General features: G+C 42.1%; 2 protein-coding genes across 4 annotated transcripts; both read right to left on the bottom strand.

The window, feature by feature from the left end:
• Positions 1–22: 22 nt before the first annotated feature.
• Positions 23–12,169, bottom strand: inpp5f (inositol polyphosphate-5-phosphatase F). Of its 3 annotated transcripts, XM_085428728.1 has the most exons (21): positions 11,705–12,169; positions 9,887–9,967; positions 9,326–9,462; positions 8,994–9,029; positions 8,502–8,627; positions 8,166–8,351; positions 8,019–8,075; positions 7,465–7,663; positions 7,130–7,309; positions 6,754–6,821; positions 6,229–6,353; positions 6,043–6,120; positions 5,821–5,941; positions 5,555–5,683; positions 5,044–5,161; positions 4,742–4,940; positions 4,539–4,610; positions 4,385–4,458; positions 4,071–4,199; positions 3,877–3,964; positions 23–3,734 (listed from the first exon to the last, which is right to left on the bottom strand). In XM_085428728.1, exons 1-21 carry the CDS (start codon positions 11,799–11,801, stop codon positions 2,570–2,572), a joined length of 3,465 nt encoding a protein of 1,154 aa, XP_085284854.1. In that variant the 5' UTR covers positions 11,802–12,169; the 3' UTR covers positions 23–2,569. The 3 variants fall into 3 exon arrangements, with proteins under 3 accessions (XP_085284854.1, XP_085284852.1, XP_085284853.1); XM_085428726.1 differs by lacking the exon at positions 8,994–9,029 and having other exon boundaries at positions 11,705–12,168; XM_085428727.1 differs by lacking the exon at positions 8,994–9,029 and having other exon boundaries at positions 8,166–8,333; positions 11,705–12,168.
• Positions 12,170–12,898: 729 nt separating this feature from the next.
• On the bottom strand, positions 12,899–18,210 carry bag3 (BCL2 associated athanogene 3). Its single transcript, XM_085428723.1, has 4 exons — positions 17,532–18,210; positions 15,420–15,755; positions 14,954–15,298; positions 12,899–14,811 (listed from the first exon to the last, which is right to left on the bottom strand). Exons 1-4 carry the CDS (start codon positions 17,727–17,729, stop codon positions 14,086–14,088), a joined length of 1,605 nt encoding a protein of 534 aa, XP_085284849.1. The 5' UTR covers positions 17,730–18,210; the 3' UTR covers positions 12,899–14,085.
• Between the last annotated feature and the right edge of the window lie 1,057 nt (positions 18,211–19,267).

Here is a 19,267-nt window from a genome sequence, read left to right as displayed (position 1 = left end):
CAAGTAACACACCCAAAGAAGGTAAGAATAAATAGGATACTTTTAATATACAATACAATCTCAGTACACTGTGGAAAACGCTGACAGCCAGTTGGTAAGGATATGAACACAGACATCCAGATGAAACCATGTTAACGCAGGAAAAATGTGCTTAAACAGTGCAAATCAAATGCTTGGAGAGCTCCAGCCACAATGGGAGTGGGCAACCACCAGACGATAAATCAAGAGGTGACCGCAAAAGCACTTGGTGTGAAAAAACGGAAGGAAAGACCAAACTTTTAGCCAGCAAATACAGGATTGACTAGAACAGGCGACATTTGCATATAAAAAGCAAGACACCGACACTCTAGCACTGTGGACTCTTTCAGGAATGTGGAGGATTAAGTTTCCTTCTAGGCTTGAGAGCTGCCCCAGTGTTTGCAATCCTGAATGAAGTTTAAAAACACCGCTTACCCTCTGTGTTAAAACCTCACAGCTATTACCTTGAAGCTTTGGCAGCACCACACACACATAAACACACCATCAGCAGCACCTAGAAAAGCAGCCGAGTCTCATTTATAATCAGACAAAATATACAAGTGTCCCGCATCTTATCTGCTGGTGAGCAAGCCGAATGCAGAAAGGAGAAAAAAAAAAAAAAAAAAAAACAGGCAAAGGTAACACAAAATATGTGACAGTTTATCTTGGGATATCTCAGCTCAGAGCAAGCCAGATTCATATCACAGTCGGACACCAGCAGGACAGGGCAGCTGTGATTTATTATAATTTCTTCTGGTGTCTATAACAAGATCCTGTGGTAGATTTGTTTTTTTTAACAACAAATTAACTTAAAAAAAAAAAAAACATGTAAACTTTGTTACAGTGTACACTTCCATATTATAAATAACTGGGATCTCAAAGGCAAGCGGTCCTAAACACCAGCAGCAACAGGATGCTCCGATTTACAGATTCACTGTAAACCACAAACACAACAAAAAAAATACTAATTCTAAGACCTGCCCATTCCCACAGAGAATGAATGTGCCATTATCACAGTGAGATATCCCAACATAAAAAGCTCCGATGACATGCACCAACCCTGAATATCTTTTATACAGTACACAAAATGTAACATGTAAGACTTAAAAAGGTAGATTTTGCCATAAATACCTGATATACATAATCCCACTTTAGTTCCCTATTAAGGCAAATATGCTTTAAGTTTGGGGAGTGCATAAAGCGTCAGTGTTTCTCGTAACTGCGTGGGTGCAGTTGCATATATACCTACTATATGCAACTCGCCTGTCTTTGTCAAACATGCGGTTTTCAATGTATAACGCAAGCTAAGGATTTAGCTCAAATAAACCCTCATCGTGTAGGTAATTATTATAACCATTACCAGAATAGTTATTTCAATACATAAATCTATCAAAAACAACTCCAGATGTTTTCTGGTTATTCGTGGTTAACAATGACAGTACTGGGCGTTCTTTTCAAAATATAATGCTCATACCTCTTTAAACTTCACCTTAGCATCAATACAAAAAGCCTAAAAGACAGCTCTACTCAGAGACAGACAATACTCACTGTACATATCAACAACCAGGATACTCTAAGTTCTTAAATAGTCGTTATTTCTACAGCGGTATATCTTCTAAGTTACACTCGACAACATTGATATTACATAGGATTACAACATAGATTATGTCGTCTGGCTAGTTTCTGACAGCTATACAAAGGGTACTTTTCAACACAGAATAGTCCTTTGGGAATCACAAAAGATATTTGGTTGGTTTCTACGACGACTGTTACAAACTGAAGGGCATTACTAGCTCACAAACGCCATTGAGTAGCCAGGATGAGTTTATCCTACAGTACATGATAAAATCAGAGTTGGTCTTTCGACATGCAGCTAACTGCTTACCTGCGTCGTCAAAAATCGGTTGTTACCATTAACCTCACACTCGAGCATTGTGGGTAATTAAATAACTTCGGACTAAGGACAATAACATGTTTACACACGGAAATACTCTGCATACCACTCTCAAAGTATATGAGTTTAAAAGCCTAAATATTTTCTTTGTTCTTGGTTGTTTGTCTCTTGAGCTAATCATATAGTAGAACTATTTCTGGAGTGACTTAAGTTGGATGGAGCACTAAGACTTTGAAAATTATTACACCCTCCAAGTACTCAAATTTCTATCAATATGCCATATTTTTTTTATTCATCCTAGGTACTGTGCACTACTATGCTGAGACATTTATTCAGCATTCATCTGAGAACTAGTTAATAAACCATAAAAGAGAGGAGCGTCAGTGTGCAAGGTTGCATGGCAAAAGATCTATGATTCAGTGCCCTCGAAAGTAGAGTAACCCATACATATGTGCACGTAAACATAGTAACTACTATGATGGGCTTTGGGGTATTTTTATCAATTCTGTACAAGAGTCATTATTAACATGGGCAAGTTTAACTTAAGAGCACATTTCTTGGCCGAGTAGTGACACCATGTGCAAGCTTTTGCTACTGCTACGTTACGGGAAGTTTATACATGACAAACGACTCCAAAGTGCTGCTACAAGGAAAGCACTAGATCTGAATGATCCTGGTCTGGCACTGTGTAAACATTGCCTTCAACTCGTTCTCTTGGACCTCGTTGACAGCTTCTGGCTCGGGGCTTTTCTGTACCTTTGCAACTGCAAAATTGATGCCCTGAGTGAATCCCGCCTGGGTCATGCTGGCCACCTGGACCATGGAACTCTTGATCTTGGCAAAGGGGGACACCACTCGGCTGCCGTTGCTGTCGGCAGGCGAAGGGCCGAGGCTGCCCTCCACCTGTGAGCAAGCGCTTTTCTGAGAGCCTCCTGAGACTGCAGAGCTAGGCTTCTGGATAGTGAGGAGGCTGGAACTGGAGGTAGAGGATTGGACGTCTAGCTGGGATGGCCTGGGGAGCTGAGGCTCCTCCTGCTCCATCTGCTCTGAGCTTGGCTGCTTGTTTGAGTCTGCTGGGTTCTTTTTATGCACAGGCACTGCAGGGTTGTGGAGTGGAGGTATGGCAGCTTGTGGCAGCTCTCCGAACACCTCAACAGGTTTGGTCTGTGCATCCTGGATGAACTGGTGGCAGTAGGCATCGATGGGAGTACCAAAGTCAATGAGAATGGCTTCTTCAGCCACTGAGGCAGCCCCGGGAGACTTGTCATCACTAATGTGAGTTGAGCTTTCTTGCTTCCCGTCACAGCCCGTGACCCGGATAACAGAGGGTATATTTAGCTCTGCGCTACCGATGGACTGGGAGCGGCTGCCCAGTCTGGGATTTGATGCTACGATGCCGCAGCTGGGCAGCACATAGTCCACATTTTCTAAGGACCCAGAGCACGGGTGCTCCGGGTCTGAATTATAAGAATCTGAATCTGAAGAGTGTCCATAGTTTTCATTACCAATGTCTTTTAGGGCTCCCGTGCCAGCGACGTTATCTGATGTCTCCAAGCTGCTGTCCGACTTCCACAGGTTGACATGCATAGTTGGCTTTAGAAAATTGACTTTTACATCAGGCTTAGAGAAGCTGCCCAGCTTACCGAGGGGCTTGAAGGGGCCGATGTTCACATTTGTCTTGGTCTGTTTCACTTTCTGATTTAGAGTGGAGAATTTATTGAGGATAAAACTTTTGCCTTGTGCAAGGCCGGAGCTCCCTTGAACTTGGTCAGCAGGTTTGTTCTGGATCCCCATGATATCCTCGTGAGGTTTACTCTGCCGCCTGGAAAACACACGCAACTTAAGTCACAGCTCTAGCTGCTGTCTAAAAGTTGGCAATGCAGTCTGAATGTTTAACTTCGTTACACTGAAATCATATCAAAGAGAGACCGAGACGAATGCTAATCAGCATAATTTGTACTTACCTCTCCAGCTTCTTTTCAACCACAAGCAGGTCATTCCCTGTAGCCTGCTTAGTTATGCGAAGCATCTCAGCTATGCACTGCAATGTATCTGTGAAATGTCACAGTGTTAAGTCTTAAGCAATATCTGCACAGTTTAAAGTGTAAAACTAACTTTTTCTCATTTTATTTAAAGAATTCAAATAGTCACACACTACCTTTCCCATCATCCTCGGGATTTCGCGTTGCAGCTCGCAGCGTGTGAAAGTATCCGCTAGTTTCCTCGTTCTTGAAGTGCAGCCGCATACAGCAGAACTTTGGCTTCCCGAACAGAGTAGGCTCAGGACCTGCAATGCGAAGTGCAACTTCTAATATCCGTTTGTAGTGATTTGCTTCCGTTTCATGAATCATAATGAGCGCAGATATTTCTAAAAGGTTACGGAAGAAACTGTTAAGCACACTTTCGAGAAGTGTTGAATGACTCACTGAGTCTACAAGAGCTCTCACTTCTCCTTGGAGTTTAACTTCTTACCAATTTCGATCTTTTCCAAACCCTCTAAAATGAGGCGTTGGTACTGGTTGACTTTATCTGCTTCTTCATCATAGCTACAAGGAAATAAATGTACATATAAGTCAAATATAAGAGTTGGGGGTTTTTTCTTTCGCAAATTTAAGGTTCAACTTACAAGGCAATATAGTATGCTTTATCAGACAGGAGCAGCAGCACATCTTCATCTTTGTTGGTTGCATCAATGAGGCTGGTGGGAGATAAGAGAACAGTGGGATTAAAAGAGCACGGAAAAGCCTCGATGGAACTATAGTTCAGCTATATCCTGATTATATAAAGCCATTAAGCATCAACGCACAGTCAGAACAGCATTTCGCTCACCTCATGTCACAGTTTATGAGGGCCCAGCCTCCGTGAAACTTCTCATCATCTAGTAACAGCAGCTGCATGTAGGTCTGCAGGAGGAGGCTGACCTGCTCCTGGGCCCCTCTTTGGCTCTCCTTTTCTTTTTCTTCATGCTCCTTCTCTTTACTGAAGATTGAGTAAAGGTCCTCCGTCACTGGCAGGCCCATCATCAGGTCTGCAGACAGAAGCAAAAGGAGTTTTAACAAATGCAAATTAAGGATTGATTTCAAGACACTATAGGTAGAAACCAATATGAGTAGTTTTTTGTTTTCAAATACCAATCACTGCTTGTCTGTAAGCATCCCTAAAACGGTTCAGATAGTAGCGATTGGCTGAGTTCACCCCGTCCTTCATGACACCGGCCAGTTTCCTTTCTCCCGTCCTGGTGAAATCCCCCTAAAATAGGACAAAAAGTGTTACCTTTAACTCGTCGCACTGCTTTTTTTATTTAATTATTTGACGACCTGAGTGCAGTGCTAAAAGGTTATGTCCATATTTGTGACATCCCTTTTTGTTTAAATATGGCTTACCTAACACTTGTGTATTTGCACATTCACAGTTATTGCCCAATATGACAATATGTGAGAAGTACTGTTTCTGTTTTTAACACTTTTTTCTCTCTGTCAAGTCTTCTAAAGAACATTTAGAATACTAGATGCTTCCCTGTGTGTCATTTGGTTCTGAAAAGGTGCTGTTCAGTAAGTTTACAGTAGGAAAACATTACACTGTACTCAGATTTGGGTAGCACTTCTAAGTAGGATTATCCCAGACCTCATACAATTAAGATACCTTGAGAGCTGCTGTGCCAGCGTACTGTCTGCTGATGGTGTCACCGTTGTTTGCCCACATGACCTGATAAATCCTGTAACACTTGAGAGGCAGAGGCTGCTCTGGAGGCATCACACCCAATTTCTTCAGCTGCAGGAAGAAAAGCACACATAAAATGCAATCCTTGATATTTATAATGGTTATGACCTTTTTTTTCTTTTTTTTTTAATAATCAGGATTTCTAAAATATAAGTTATCATAAACAAAAAAAATCCAGAAAATCACACCTGTTGTTCCATCACTACCCGGGCAATAGCAGCTTGGACCACATTGGTCCTGTCAAGACAGTCCATACAGTTTACTCTGAAGATGCCCTCCTGCTTGCAGATTACTCCTGCTTGGTCCACCCTGGCAGAGGGACACACAACCAGAATCAAGACACATTCACAGAAATCGCATTTTGACACCAAACCTATCATGCTATAGTGCTCAGGTGGCACGACACTTACCAGGCCCACTTCATGTCAGTGATGATGTCAGAAATGGCATCTGTCAGTATCTGCACATTCTCAAACTTCATGCCGCGGCTGAGAAACAGGATACAAGAACCATACAGGGGAAGTGAATGTACTGTGGTCATATATAGATTGTGAAATTCGTGTAAAAGACGCTCGTGTAAAAAGGGTCTGTCTCACCAGTGCTCGTGAAAGTCGAATGAAACATAAGTGAGGTTAGAGTTGTTGTACAGGAGGACTTGTTTCAGATATGCATCACCAATTATCTTCTCCCGCCCACTTTGATCCACCAAGTTAATGATGACCTAAAGAAGACACCAAAAAGTGCTGTCACTGGATTTTTAAGATTTTTGGGTTCAGTGAAGAGTGAAAAAATAAATATTAACTTTATCACATGAAGAAAAAAAACAAACTGGGAAACAGGCTTAAGTCTTTAAAAAAAAAAAGCCAACAGCTGAGCTCATCACAAGCTTAAATAAAAGTACTGCTACACTACTGTAAACACTATCTGAAATAATCCAAGCTACTGACAAGCAATGTCACTGATCATTAGCAGGATGTTCTGTTTTAGTTACAACAGGAAGCGGGTTATGCAAGCACTATGTATAGCTGCAGACACCACAACCCAAAGTAAATAACAGAAAATGCATTTAATAAATAGCCTAAGCGGATATACGAGTATGCACTCTGGTGAGGAACACTCACCTGCTTCTTGTACAGTTTAAGTTGTTCTTCAAAGTGAGCAGCAAAGTAGGTCATAGTCTCCTTCTCTCCTGAAATGTCAGGTGAAAATATGCATTAAAAACTTTTTTATTATTATTGATTCTGGTGAAAGAGTTATTTATGTTGTTTCCAATGCAAAACAAGGAGGCAGTCACAGTTAAAATAATTTACTGATTACAATCTATAATTTATGCAAGAAATAAAAAATAATAATAATCAGAGCAAGGGCAGAGAAGGTAGGCTACAATTTTTAAGCTACCAAAAAATTTCATGAGAAATTGCTACTGGAAAGATTTCTACACAAAGAGTGTCAGAAACCATCAGTTTAGGTCTAAATACAAGATAGAGCTCTACTGACCTTTTTCTATCCGTGGCCGGGGGTTGTAGCGATACCCTGCCTGACTCCAAAAGACAGGCACAGAGCCACGAGTCTGCACAAAGGACAGAGTGTGGCTGTGCACGTGAATCAACTGCTCCGTCTCCACATAGTTAGCTACATGGCCGTCTGTATCCACTCCTCTGCGTTTGTACCGCATCCCTTTGGGGGAGAATAATGCATGTGTATTTATATCCTGGATCATGCTTCACTTGCAGACAATAAATCAGCTAGCTACCAGAATGTGCCTTAATTACTTGTTGCAGCCCATGCAACTGGACTGAATCAGAGCATGACTCCCCTAAGGCAAACTCTACCTGCGCGGTGGCGGCTACGTCTGGAGATCAGGGCCACAGTGAAACGAGGATGGATGTCATCAACACAAGTGATCTCCTTTGGTGGGGTGTCAGGGCTGCTCCGCTCTTCATCAGAGGTCTCATTGTAGTTTACCACCAGTTCCTCCACCTGCACAAAGCCCTGGATGATTGGTATCACCCAGAAGTCAACCTCTGGGACCTGGAACGTTCAACAGACATTAAAAAAAGAAAAATAGCCAGACAGATTAAAATTTAGTTTGAGGCCAGGTTGATAAGAAAGTACTTTGCATCCCGCCTTTGAGTATTTTCATGCTGCTTTTGATAACGCCCTGGCATTTATCAGTACATACAAAATGCCACATTTAAACAGCATGACCAACTACACTCTTTTAAGCTGACTATTTTACAGAAAATACAATGACTCTGTAAGCAGTTTTCAGGAGAACACGGTGTTTTCATTTAATTCTAATTACTCAGGCCTGAAAATAGAAAAGCAGCACTAAGCAGACGCTCTCTGTATTTCCCAGTAGATGGGTGGGGCGGGTGTTCAATACCTGAAGGTCAATAAGTTCTTGGATCATGTGTTTATTCCAGAAGAAACGGTCATCCACCTTTAACACAGAGTAAAAACACAGTCAGCCACAATAAGGAGTTTGTGTAGTAGACATAAGGAGAATAAAATAACTTCAATAACTCCAAACCTGCTTCCACAGAGGCATGTCAGACTTATCAGAGTCTCCTTGACGCTGGACACTGTTTGTCAGGTCGTAGGTCATGCTGTAGTAGAAGGAGTCTGAGTCCATGAATATCTTGTACAGCTCATCCAGCAGCCGCCTCTCCAGGCGTTCCTTCTCTTTGTTTTCCTTGACCTGGAAAGCAGGGGAATACTGGATTGGGCAGGTGGAAAGAAAAAGTAAGTCAACAAAAGAAGGAAATCCTAGAAGAACTTCAAAGCCTTCACTAGTTTGAAAGAGAGGAAAGGTAGGGGATCAGTTTCAATATGATAATCCATGCTTGTGTGTAAAACAAAACAATACCTTTTTCTTGATGGGCACAGCAACATTAGATTTGATCTGACTTAAAGTTTTCATCAGCTTGGACTCATCTGGAGACTGGGCCAGCTTCTCTGGTTTGTCGATGCCAAAGTGATGCTTCTTGCAAAGCTGGAAAAAAAAGAAAAGAGGATGGTCTATCAAATTTCTGCAGCTTTACAAATCGAAACATGATAGTGATATTTAGACCATCAAACACGTTCAATGGGACGAGGACAGAGTTGGAAAAAAAAGTGAATTTGGTATCAAATGTCAGATATTAGATAACCTCTACAAAAACAGCCAAATAGGACACTAGAGTAAACTATAGTAGCAATACTACTACAGGGCTGCTGTAAACAAGCCAACATCTACACTGATGCACACACCAGGATTTCTATGCACAAAGGGAGACACGTGTTCATTCTGCGCTATAAGGGACAAGTGGACAAGATTTAAAAGCCATTGTGCTAACAATCCACCGCCATTATTACTCACTTGGAAATATTCTGTCTCACCATCCACGAAGCTCCCCTGAAAAACTCAAATCTCAGCAATCAACATTCTTTGCGGTCTGCTGCGGTTATTTTATGTCTGCATGTATTTTTTTTTTTTTAAACTAGATATGTGCGGGCAAAAACAAAACTTATCTAAACAACTTCTACACCTCAGTCCATTCTCAGAGCTGAATCATACACTGGCTCATAGTGTATTCTTGGATACATTAATACCAATTTAGGATTTTAACTGTTAGAAGTACTGCCCAGGGAACTGAAAGCATGATTAAAACAGAAGTTAAAGAGCAGAATAAACAGCGCATGTGTGCACACCTCCAGCTCGAGCTCCTGAGGCTCTTCGTCAGACAAGGGGATGACGGCGATCTTGGTGATCTTGTAGACTTTGTGGTTTCCCGGTAAGTGGCCGACCAGCGCTTTCTGACGGATTAACACAAGGCCGAGAGGAAGATCTGTCAAGAGGAGGGGAGAAGAAAAAAAAAAGGTGGGGGAGTTGCATCACGGGTGCAAAATTCCTCACATTCTGAAAATGTGTGAAGAAAGCAGCTGCACATCGGTCATTAACGGCAACACAAGAAATCTCTTAAATAATATCGCTTATACTAGAATGTATAAAAACAACAAAAGCACTCTGCATCATACAAATCGGGGCTTGTCATCAATTGAATCATCAGTATTGATTCACTCCTCTTGATTACTACACAGATTTCAAAGCTCTTTCACACATTTCTTTTCACACCTTTACTGGTGAACAAGAAACATCCTGAGCACCGGATGATTTGGCGGCTCAAAAGTCCAAGCACACACAGATGGAAAGCACTGGCGAGAATGCGCCTGCTCTGCGAAGTGTTCAAAGGTCTTCCGTGCTCCACGTACCTGTGTGAAGCTGTATCTTTCCAATGACACCTTCCACCAAACCCAAACACACTGGGTTCCAAGCTAACAGCAGGTCTGTGGCTGAAAGAAAAATACAGAGATGAAACACGACAACAATGCTGTAATACATGCTCTGCAGCATATAAGAAGCCATAAGTAACATTTTTCTGCAGACACAGTTTGTCTGTTTTTTTTTAGTCACAGTTTTGCATATGAGTTAATCAAACAAAAGTACAGTAGTCATGACAAAACGACAGTCATAGTTGGCAGGTGCTCTGTTACATGCAGGAACTTGTTTTTTGTTTTTTTAATTAATACTTAGAACACTCAAGCCTAGATGATGTGAACGCTGTGTAAAGGTGGTGACAACTCACAGGCAGTAGATTTTCTGTCTCAAACTTGTAAGGTCTCTCACTGTTTGTTCGTGCATATCTATATAAAATGACAGCTATACACTTGCAGGAAAGTCTGCCTGCTTTCATTTTATTGAATAAAATGTGATATGATGCATGAAAAGACAAGCTTTGCCTATTTATTTATTTTTTATTTCCGAACACCAGGTCAAGTATAAGGTCAGCCCAGCAAATAAAACGCAATGTTCTGCATTGGTGAGAGATTACACATCACAGTGGAGGAAATTGGAAAAATGTGAAGGGCGTGGCTAAGGGTGGAGAACATGAACTGTAAGCTGCCCTAAACAATGAGTCTTCCTGTTCCACAAGGCAGACAATTTAATGTGCGGGGGAACCGGCTGGGAGGGTCCCCACAAGAAAGGTCTAGAAAACGGCAAAATTTAAAAAAAAAAAAAAACGTAAAAAAACCAAACAAACAAAAAACCAGTTAAAAAAAGTAACAACAACAGCTTCACATAGAAAGTACAATCAGTGAAATACTTAACTATGTGCGAGAGAGTGGAGTGGAAACGCAGTGAGGAGCGGAAACCCTTTTTCCAATTAAATAATGAAACAGTGGTGCAACTAAAAACCTGTTCAGGGTGGCTGCACAACCATACTACTTCAACTGCCACAGGGGACAACCTGCACAGCTCTTGTGCTGACTCTCATAAAACTTTTTCTTTCCCTTCTGCTGGGAAAATGTTAATACCACAGGCCTTGGTATTCATTTAACATCAAAGCATGTCCAATCATTAGTCACAGCTGAGCCAGTGTTTCAGTACTCGCTTATGTGACTCAACAGCCAGAACCTGGCAATAACACTCAATATGCTAGCTTTAAATTTTGGTCTGTATGCACTTTTATATCGGAATTATATTATAATTTAGCTCTCATTAATCAATCACTTTTCCGGTTTTTTCACCTTCTCGTTGTCTTGTTTTATATCAGATTTGTCTTAAAAAAAAGAGCTGAAGAGTGAGATGCACCTTCCAGTGTGTAGCATAAAGAGCAAAGTCAGAAGTTTGAAGTCTGTTAGGGGTGTTGGCACTATCGAAATGAAAGCAAAGAAGCGATCATTTCAAAGCTTGGGATCAATGCTTGAACCATTAAAAATACAGTTTAGCAAGCATTTGTTGTGTTTAACGGAGGCAGGTAAATTAGCTTCGATCTAATAATCATCAAAGGGTTTATCACAGAGATGAATACGCGTCAGACACGAGAGATTAAGGTTGCTGATGTGTTTGAGGTGCACTGGGACAAAACCCAATGAGCACAGTGATGCTGTCAGCTTAAAACAAGCCAGCAAAAACGACGCTTCGTCTTGACTTTAGTGGTAAGTCCAAATGTTAGTGGCACTGTAATGTAATGTTAAATGGCCGGCTGCAGCAGTGAAAAGCGACATCCACATCCAGTACCTACGTACCAGGTCTGACGGTCATCGTCCCGTCTTTTCGGCTGCACCACAGAGCACGGTCCCCGCTCTGAAGAATGTAGTCGTCTTTAGCTTGAAACAACTCCATTTTTGTCTCTTCAGGTTACACAAAAACAAACAACTAGCTGGTCCGACAGCCCGGTCCTGGTCCTTCACGTCTCGACGATTAACCGTCGATAGCCTCGGTTAGCTCGTTTCCCACTGGCTCGCGTGCTACTAGAGCTAGCTACCTAGCGGGTGCAGCAGCTGGATGCGTGTCGGATTTGTTTATTCCACTTCTGCGCATATTGATACTCAAACTCGCTCTGTACCGGAGTAGTATCCCTTCCCACGGTCATGCTGGACAGAGTGAAGGCGGCTACACATCAGTGAGTGAGAAACAGCCCCGAGGTGAAGCAGCGGTGAGCCGTTCAAGACGTAATAGGCTGTTTCCTGGTCTAAACAATGACACGTGACATCCGTCATCACCGGTGTGTGCAGGTACTGATCATAACCCCCCCCATACTGTTTACCATATGATTACTGTAATTGTTAACTAATCTTATATTTACACTTTAAAGGACTAAGAAGCAATAAAAATGTTACCAACACATTTCCCAGGTGTTATTATTTAACCAGCCACCCTATAAGGGCACAATACCACAGCTAAACCAGTACTGGGCTTAAATCTGAATGATAAATGCTTTCAAAATTAGGCGGTTATCTGCTTGAATAACCACCAGAGAAATATAATATAATCGTTAAACTCATGTTAGAGGTTAAGCTCATTCATCAGTGAAGGGCTCATTTTAACTGTCCACACCCATCCAGGAAAAAGAGGGCAGAAATGTTCCCAGTCATGATTCACTGTGAGCCTTAGGGAACAGGGAGGGAGCAGCTGACCTCACACTGTGTGATAACTGTTAATCTCACCATGGAAAAGTCTTTAGCAGGAAATAAGGCAGACTTAAGACAGCTGCCTACTAGGCACGGGACACGTTTGCATTGGAAATGGAGGATACACATACTTGTGTTTATTAAAATCAGGCTTGATTTGGTAGCTGGCCAAGTGGACATATACGTATACATATATACAATTCAATTACCTGGTAATTTTCTTGTCCTTGAGTAAACGATTAACATAAAAACATAAAATAAAAAGGCTCACACTTTGAGAATCTTTGGGAACCCAAGCATCAGTCAAAATTCATGTCAAAGTCATTTTATTTTCAGCCATACCAACGTGAATTTCTTTCATCAAAGCTACTAATAAACCGTGATCAACATTAAGCCACGATCTATAATTTCTGGTTAAGAGTGTTAGGCAGATGGCTTACAGTCTTGTTAGAGTAATAAATTACTACACAAACAGTGTGATCATAAAACTGACAGACTATAGTGTTTTGGGGGGTATTTTATCGCTGTTGGCATCTTTAAGGCTTTTAGGGCCATTTGTGTGTGTGTGTGTGCGTTAGTGTTATTACAGATTGTGGCTTTGGTAGTTATACAAGGACATTCTGACAATCTCTTAACTGCATCTCCTATTTAGCACCAAGTGCTGATTGTCTCACATCTCAAGTAAGATACAAATCTCACCCTCCATTTATTATTACACATTCATTAATGTACCAAAATACTTCATATAATGATATAAATACTAATATCATGATTTGAAATAACGAGAAAACCAATTCACATACAAACACTCAAACACATCAATCAAAACTCCTTTAACTGATATACTTAAAACGAAGTGCTGCTGATTTTCAGCATGATACAATTCAATGATGGCAAAGTGCAAAGACAGCAGAATCAGTAATGCACCAAAAAGCAGCTTCTAATAAACATATTCACTGTGTTCTGTGACAAAGCAGCTCCAACATGGCCATGTGGCGATAAAAGGGGAGAAATGCTTTCCTTGTTGACTCAGTTTAGCAGAGTTCTGCTTTAAAGCCCCGACGTTTGCACTTGTGTACAAACACGTGTACCAACTGGATTGTGAAAAGCTTCGTATGATATTCGATCAGACAAAAGGCAATTACACATGACATTTCTTAAGAAAATACTTATGCTTCTCTTCCATTTATTGAAAAAAGGCCTCTTATTTAACCCTTGCCTGGTATTTGTTGTCAACCAATAATCATGACGGCCGTCTTATTATAAAGACATCGGCACAACATAGAAGGCAACAACATTGGCTTGAAAAAACATGATTGCACTGAGCTACCATCAATTATGTGCTGAATGGCTGGACATACCAACACTGTTAATCAATGCATGCAACTTCCACAAATGCTGTAGGTAGAGGAGGAGGAGAGTTAGTCAGAGCAGACTTATCCACTATCAAATATACAGCAGGTAATCCCTCTTGACTCTTTTTATGAAGTGTGCAGTCATTGCGATGTCTCCTTTGTCATCTCAATGTTCTCCTTCATGCTGGGCTCTCCTTTCTGTCCCTCCATCACAGTCTCCTCCAGTTGCTCTAGTTCTTCCAGTATGGTCTGGACGCGACGGACTCCGTCTCGTCTCGCTTGCCGTACGTCTGAACGGCCCTCCGGGTCGACAGAGTCCAGCGCTAAGAGCTCTTTGGTGAGCAGCTCCTCCAGTAACAAGTATTTCTTATCATTCTTCTTCCCATCAAAGCACTTCACCTCCTGCTCCAGTTTAGCGACTCTTTCCACTATCTGCTGTACCTTAGCTAATCCTGGGTGGATGGGACCCTGAGCAGCTTGTCCAGCCTCTACTTTTCCAGGTGGGACCTCTGGAGGAAAAGATTTCGTGTCCTGGGGCTCTGGTTTTGGAGGTATTTGAACTGTGATGTCTGAACTGTGGTGTTGTGGTTGTTCAGGTTGCTGAGGCTGTGGAGACGTTTGAGGTGGTGCCTGCTGAAACTGCTGTGGCTGCTGGAACTGTTGAGGTTGCTGAGGTGGAGGCTGCTGGAAGTGTTGAGGCTGCTGAGGTGGAGGCTGCTGGAAGTGTTGAGGTTGCTGAGGCTTTTGGACGTCGGCTTCTGTGTGCATCGGCTGGGGGAGCTGCGTGTTCTCGGGTTTCTGCTGCATGCTTTGTTGTTCCTGCTCCATTTTCTGTGGCGGCTCTCTCGTGAGGATATGCTGCTGAACCTTAGAAGTCAAAAACAATTTATTGGAATCTGTCAAAATCTAGGCCACAGCATGCTAACAGGGAAATCAAAGCTTTATATATATCTGAAGAAAACAAAACACAACAACACGCCAAGTGAATACACAGAAAAAGTAAAATTACCTGTGGCCTTTCTCCCATCACTTGTGATATAACAGGTGACTGGCTTCTGATGTGAGGAGGGAGATGAATGGAGGCAGTATCGCGGTGCTGAGGAAACAGAGTTGGCGAAGCCTGTTCCCGGGGGGGCTGCATTGCAGCAGAGTAGCCGGGCCATTCATCTGTCTGAAGACGATGGAAGGGCTGCTGATGTTCTGGGTAAGGGATGCGCTGAGAGTAAACTGAGGGATTTAATTGAACCTGTGTCTGTCCCCCTCCACCTTCATGAATCACTGGTATAGGGATATAACCAGACTGGAGACCGGTGCTGCTGGGACGTGAAGGTTGGTGATGCGTAACAGTATAAGCCTTAAAAATAAATGACCAAATTAAAACAGTCAAAATTCAGTAGTTGTTTGAAAATTGGAACATTTCTGCCTACTGTAAACATTATACTCCATCTGGTGGCACATTTAAACTCAATTCCCACCTCTGGTGTCTGTGAGACAGGCGAGCTGGTCTTTCCAGGCTCAGAGGAGGAGCTGTCTGACGGGCCATGTAAAGGCGATCTAGGCCTGCAGTGGAGAACCGGCGTTGGGGAAGGTGTCCGCCCGTCTGTCCGGATGTTCTGTGCAATGCTCGGCTGGATGTAGGAATAACACGGGTGCTGCTGCTGCCTCAGTTCTGCGCCTTCATGAAAGACTGGGATGGGAACATAACCTGGGCGAAGAATGGGATGCTTCATCTCCCTCACAAAGGTCTTCTGTGTCTCCTGAGGACTTAGTTCTGGCTGTATGTTGGGTCCATTTGCTGACACTTCTCGAACCTGAAACATAGCAATATAGCAATCTATATAACCTTATACTCAGATGAATTACAGTTGCTATTGTAGTTTATTGCAAATTTTAGGCATCGGTTGATTACAAAATGTGCTTTAATATATTTTTACCCAACTTATTCTTGCTCATGGGTGTGTAACAGAAGCAACATTACTTTTATATATGTTAAATATTCAGCTATAAGCTCGTCCACTTAAAGAGTTACATTTAAGTCCACGTACAACAGGACATTTTACGATGTCCCACTAAATGTTTTTTTCAAACTATTAAGGAATTTTAAAAAGGAAAGTGTTTTCCGTCCTGAGGTAACTGCAGAGGTTACAGTTTAAAATGTCACAATTTCGCAGAGGGATGCCAAAAGTATCACCTCATTGAATCTTTGATATGTGAACCCACAGGCTCTGGTGTGTTTCCCGTCAGACAGCTTGCTGTTTCCGTGATGAATATTATTGTTGATTGTTTCACAATCAGAGTAACATAACCTGGATGAATGTCCTGACTTATCCAACAACAACAGTTAGCACATCCTTGGATCTAATAATATCAGCCAAACATTAGGATTTTTACAGAGAGAGGAAATGTGGTTTGCTTTGATTGAAAAAAAAAAGAGTAAATATACGAGTTCTTTCCACATAGCACAGTAAATTCTTTCTTGAGCAACATTTATTCATCAAATCATATACAATCCCAGGATACATTTGTATGCATACAAAAGTAAAATGTAATTAAAAGAAGGGGCTGGGTACTACAGTGTGACTAGTAAATCGATGCTTTAAATGTCCATTTTCTACTGCAGAAAGGCGCTTGTTTTCTATTAGTATTACTTTAGAATAGACACCTGCAGGTGACAGCTATGGATAGGTACAAGCAACAGGTCTGCCAGTTCAGCACTCAGTTAATGGCATAACTGAAAAGTGACAAAAGTTGTACCAGCTGCCCAAAACACACCCAAAGTAAACACCTACAAAGCAAACACTGCATTTATCTGTAAATCAGTGGCATTCTTCCAGTAGGACTAAAGTAATGAAATAGCCGTGAACGACCCTTTGCCCTCTGCCACTATGGGACACTCCACGCTGCCAGCACCATTGCACCAATTTTATCCCCCAACAGCTGTGTCTTTCTAGCAGATTCCTCTGGACGCTAACTTTGGACAACAGCGTCTCTCTCTCTGAGACGAAAGATTACCAGCTGGCAGGCTGTGAAGCTCACTTCAGCCCACGGGTTTTCTCTGCAGACCTGTGCGCTTTCACAACACGGTTTTTAATACAGCTGAATGCGATACGCGGGGGGCAGCCAGCGCCCGGCTACAGCCGTACACAACCGAAGCAAGTGGACCAGCCTCGATCCTTGTAAGGGAAAAAGTTTAATATGAGCAGGACGTCGCAGCAGTGTTTTCCACCGTGAAAGAAACACATTAAAATACCGGGGAGCTCATCATGGGTAGCCTTTTGCATGCTGCAGAGTGAGTCATCGAGTAATAATAGTGTTAGATCATGACTCGGGAACATATCAGAGTTGATCACCCGTTATAATGGGCTTATGAGCTGTCCGTGAGGGGGAGGCAACGGTGCCAAACAGGGCCTACGGTCAACAAGACTAATATATAACAGTGATGTAGCGCAAAGGCTTCTGCCGCTTTAACAACGCAACAAACCAAAACATGCACCACAACCGACGCACGTCGACAGAAAAAAAATAGCGGCGAAACTGCCGTTAGCCGTTACCGTTAACTAACCAACTTTATCCCGCCGCTCTTTTACCTTTTTCGTGTCGTGTCTCGGGTCATTCCAGGTTGTGGTGCGGTTGTTGTGGTCCACGAAGAAGGGCCATCCAGTCTGAGGGTCAATTTTTACTTCCCAACCGAGGGGGAGAGGGTCGTTGTCATTACTCGCCATGGTCAGCATCGGTGACTGTGTCTTCATGCCGTTCATATTGCTGGCTGTCGAGTACTGAGACATTTTATACGGGCGACGGACGCTTTAAAGATTCCTTCAAGTGACGTGGAAAAGTGGGCTGGAAGTTTCTCGAAATAGCAGGGTTAATGTTGGGGGCGGACAGCGCTGGATACAGTGGCATGGGTTCCCAGATTTTTTATGTCGCAGGCAGACCCCCCTCACATAGGCACAGAGTAAACCCTCGGTATTTATTTTTTTTTGCCCACCCCACCAGGCAACCTTTTTTTTTTTCATCTTTGCTGTAGCTAAATCACAGTGTCCTGTCTGGGCAGAGAAGAAATCACCCTTATGTGTACAGTGGGCACTGTGGACCTTCCTCAGTTTCCCTTGCCCCTGGACCATTTTCCAAGACAAGGGAATCCCAAAGTGTTTGCTTAAAAAGATGTTCTCCAAATAGATGTACTCAGACTCCCACGTGATAAATGCTGTCCAAGGGAACTCAGTCTGGGTTTGCATTGATTTGGTGCACAATTATGTAACTGGTGGTGTGATAAGTGTGGGCACAGTGACACGTCTAATGACTGATCTTTCTTAATCAAAGGACTACTCCAATTGTGCCCTGTACTACAAGGAAAACACCAGTGCAGCAAACCTTTGATTTCGTGGGATTAACAGTGTCACAAAGGTTCGACACATGGATTTTTAAAGGTGTTTGATATTTTGGACATTGCAGGCAACGCCATCTAATATTTGCATTTTGACACTCCAGAAAATACACACGTGATTGACAGTAATAAAATATGTGTATTAAGTAGCTTATAGGAGCAATTCGTTTTAATTGGATATCTGCCTGCAAGGAGGGGAAGCCAAATTTAATTGTTGCAAGCCTGTCAATTATATCACCGTTAATTACCCATCGCCACGCTTTTCTTAATCCACCTCAGACGGTTTCTTATGGCTGTAAAAATATCACGGTTGCGCAACACAAATTAGAGCCAGTAACATTAAAGAGTGAGAGTAACTAAAGTCTTTTTAAATGGAAAATTACTAGTAGACTTAAGAATGACAGGGGATAATTTTTTACGCATTTGTCCTTTAATAAAAGTCCTTCAAAATAAAAGCGCCCACCATGCGCCAAGTTTAAACCACAAGGAAAAAATAAAAATGAGGGGGGAAAGAAAAAAAAAACACAATGTCTTTGGCTAGTATAAAAAAGTACAATTCTTTGGTACTGTACACCCAGGGTTATCACAACAGTTCAGGCAATGAACTCAACAATCTTGTTATTCAACTTTTTTTTTAACATATATGTTGACATATAATTTCCTTCCATCCCCCACTCCACAACCACTGCCTTGTTGTGACTAAATATTTAAAAGAGTTTGTTAAAAAAGCGTGAATGTACAAGTCAAACGGGAAATTTCTTCACAGTGACATCTGAGCTCAGATTCGAGAAACCTCCTGGTGGTTCGCGCCACTGCCTTGAGCCGTCAAATCTCGGCATTGAAAACAAGCGTACCTTTGCTTTGCACCTCAAAATAAGAGTTTCGTATGCAGCTTCCTTTGCCAAAATGAATAAAATAAGTACACATTAGGTTTGC

The sequence above is a fragment of the Rhamphochromis longiceps genome, linkage group LG13 (assembly GCF_057381845.1).
Source record: "Rhamphochromis longiceps isolate RC_006_pf linkage group LG13, R_longiceps_female_GT1.1, whole genome shotgun sequence".
Lineage (NCBI taxonomy): Eukaryota > Metazoa > Chordata > Actinopteri > Cichliformes > Cichlidae > Rhamphochromis > Rhamphochromis longiceps.
This window is presented reverse-complemented; position numbering and strand designations above follow the sequence as displayed.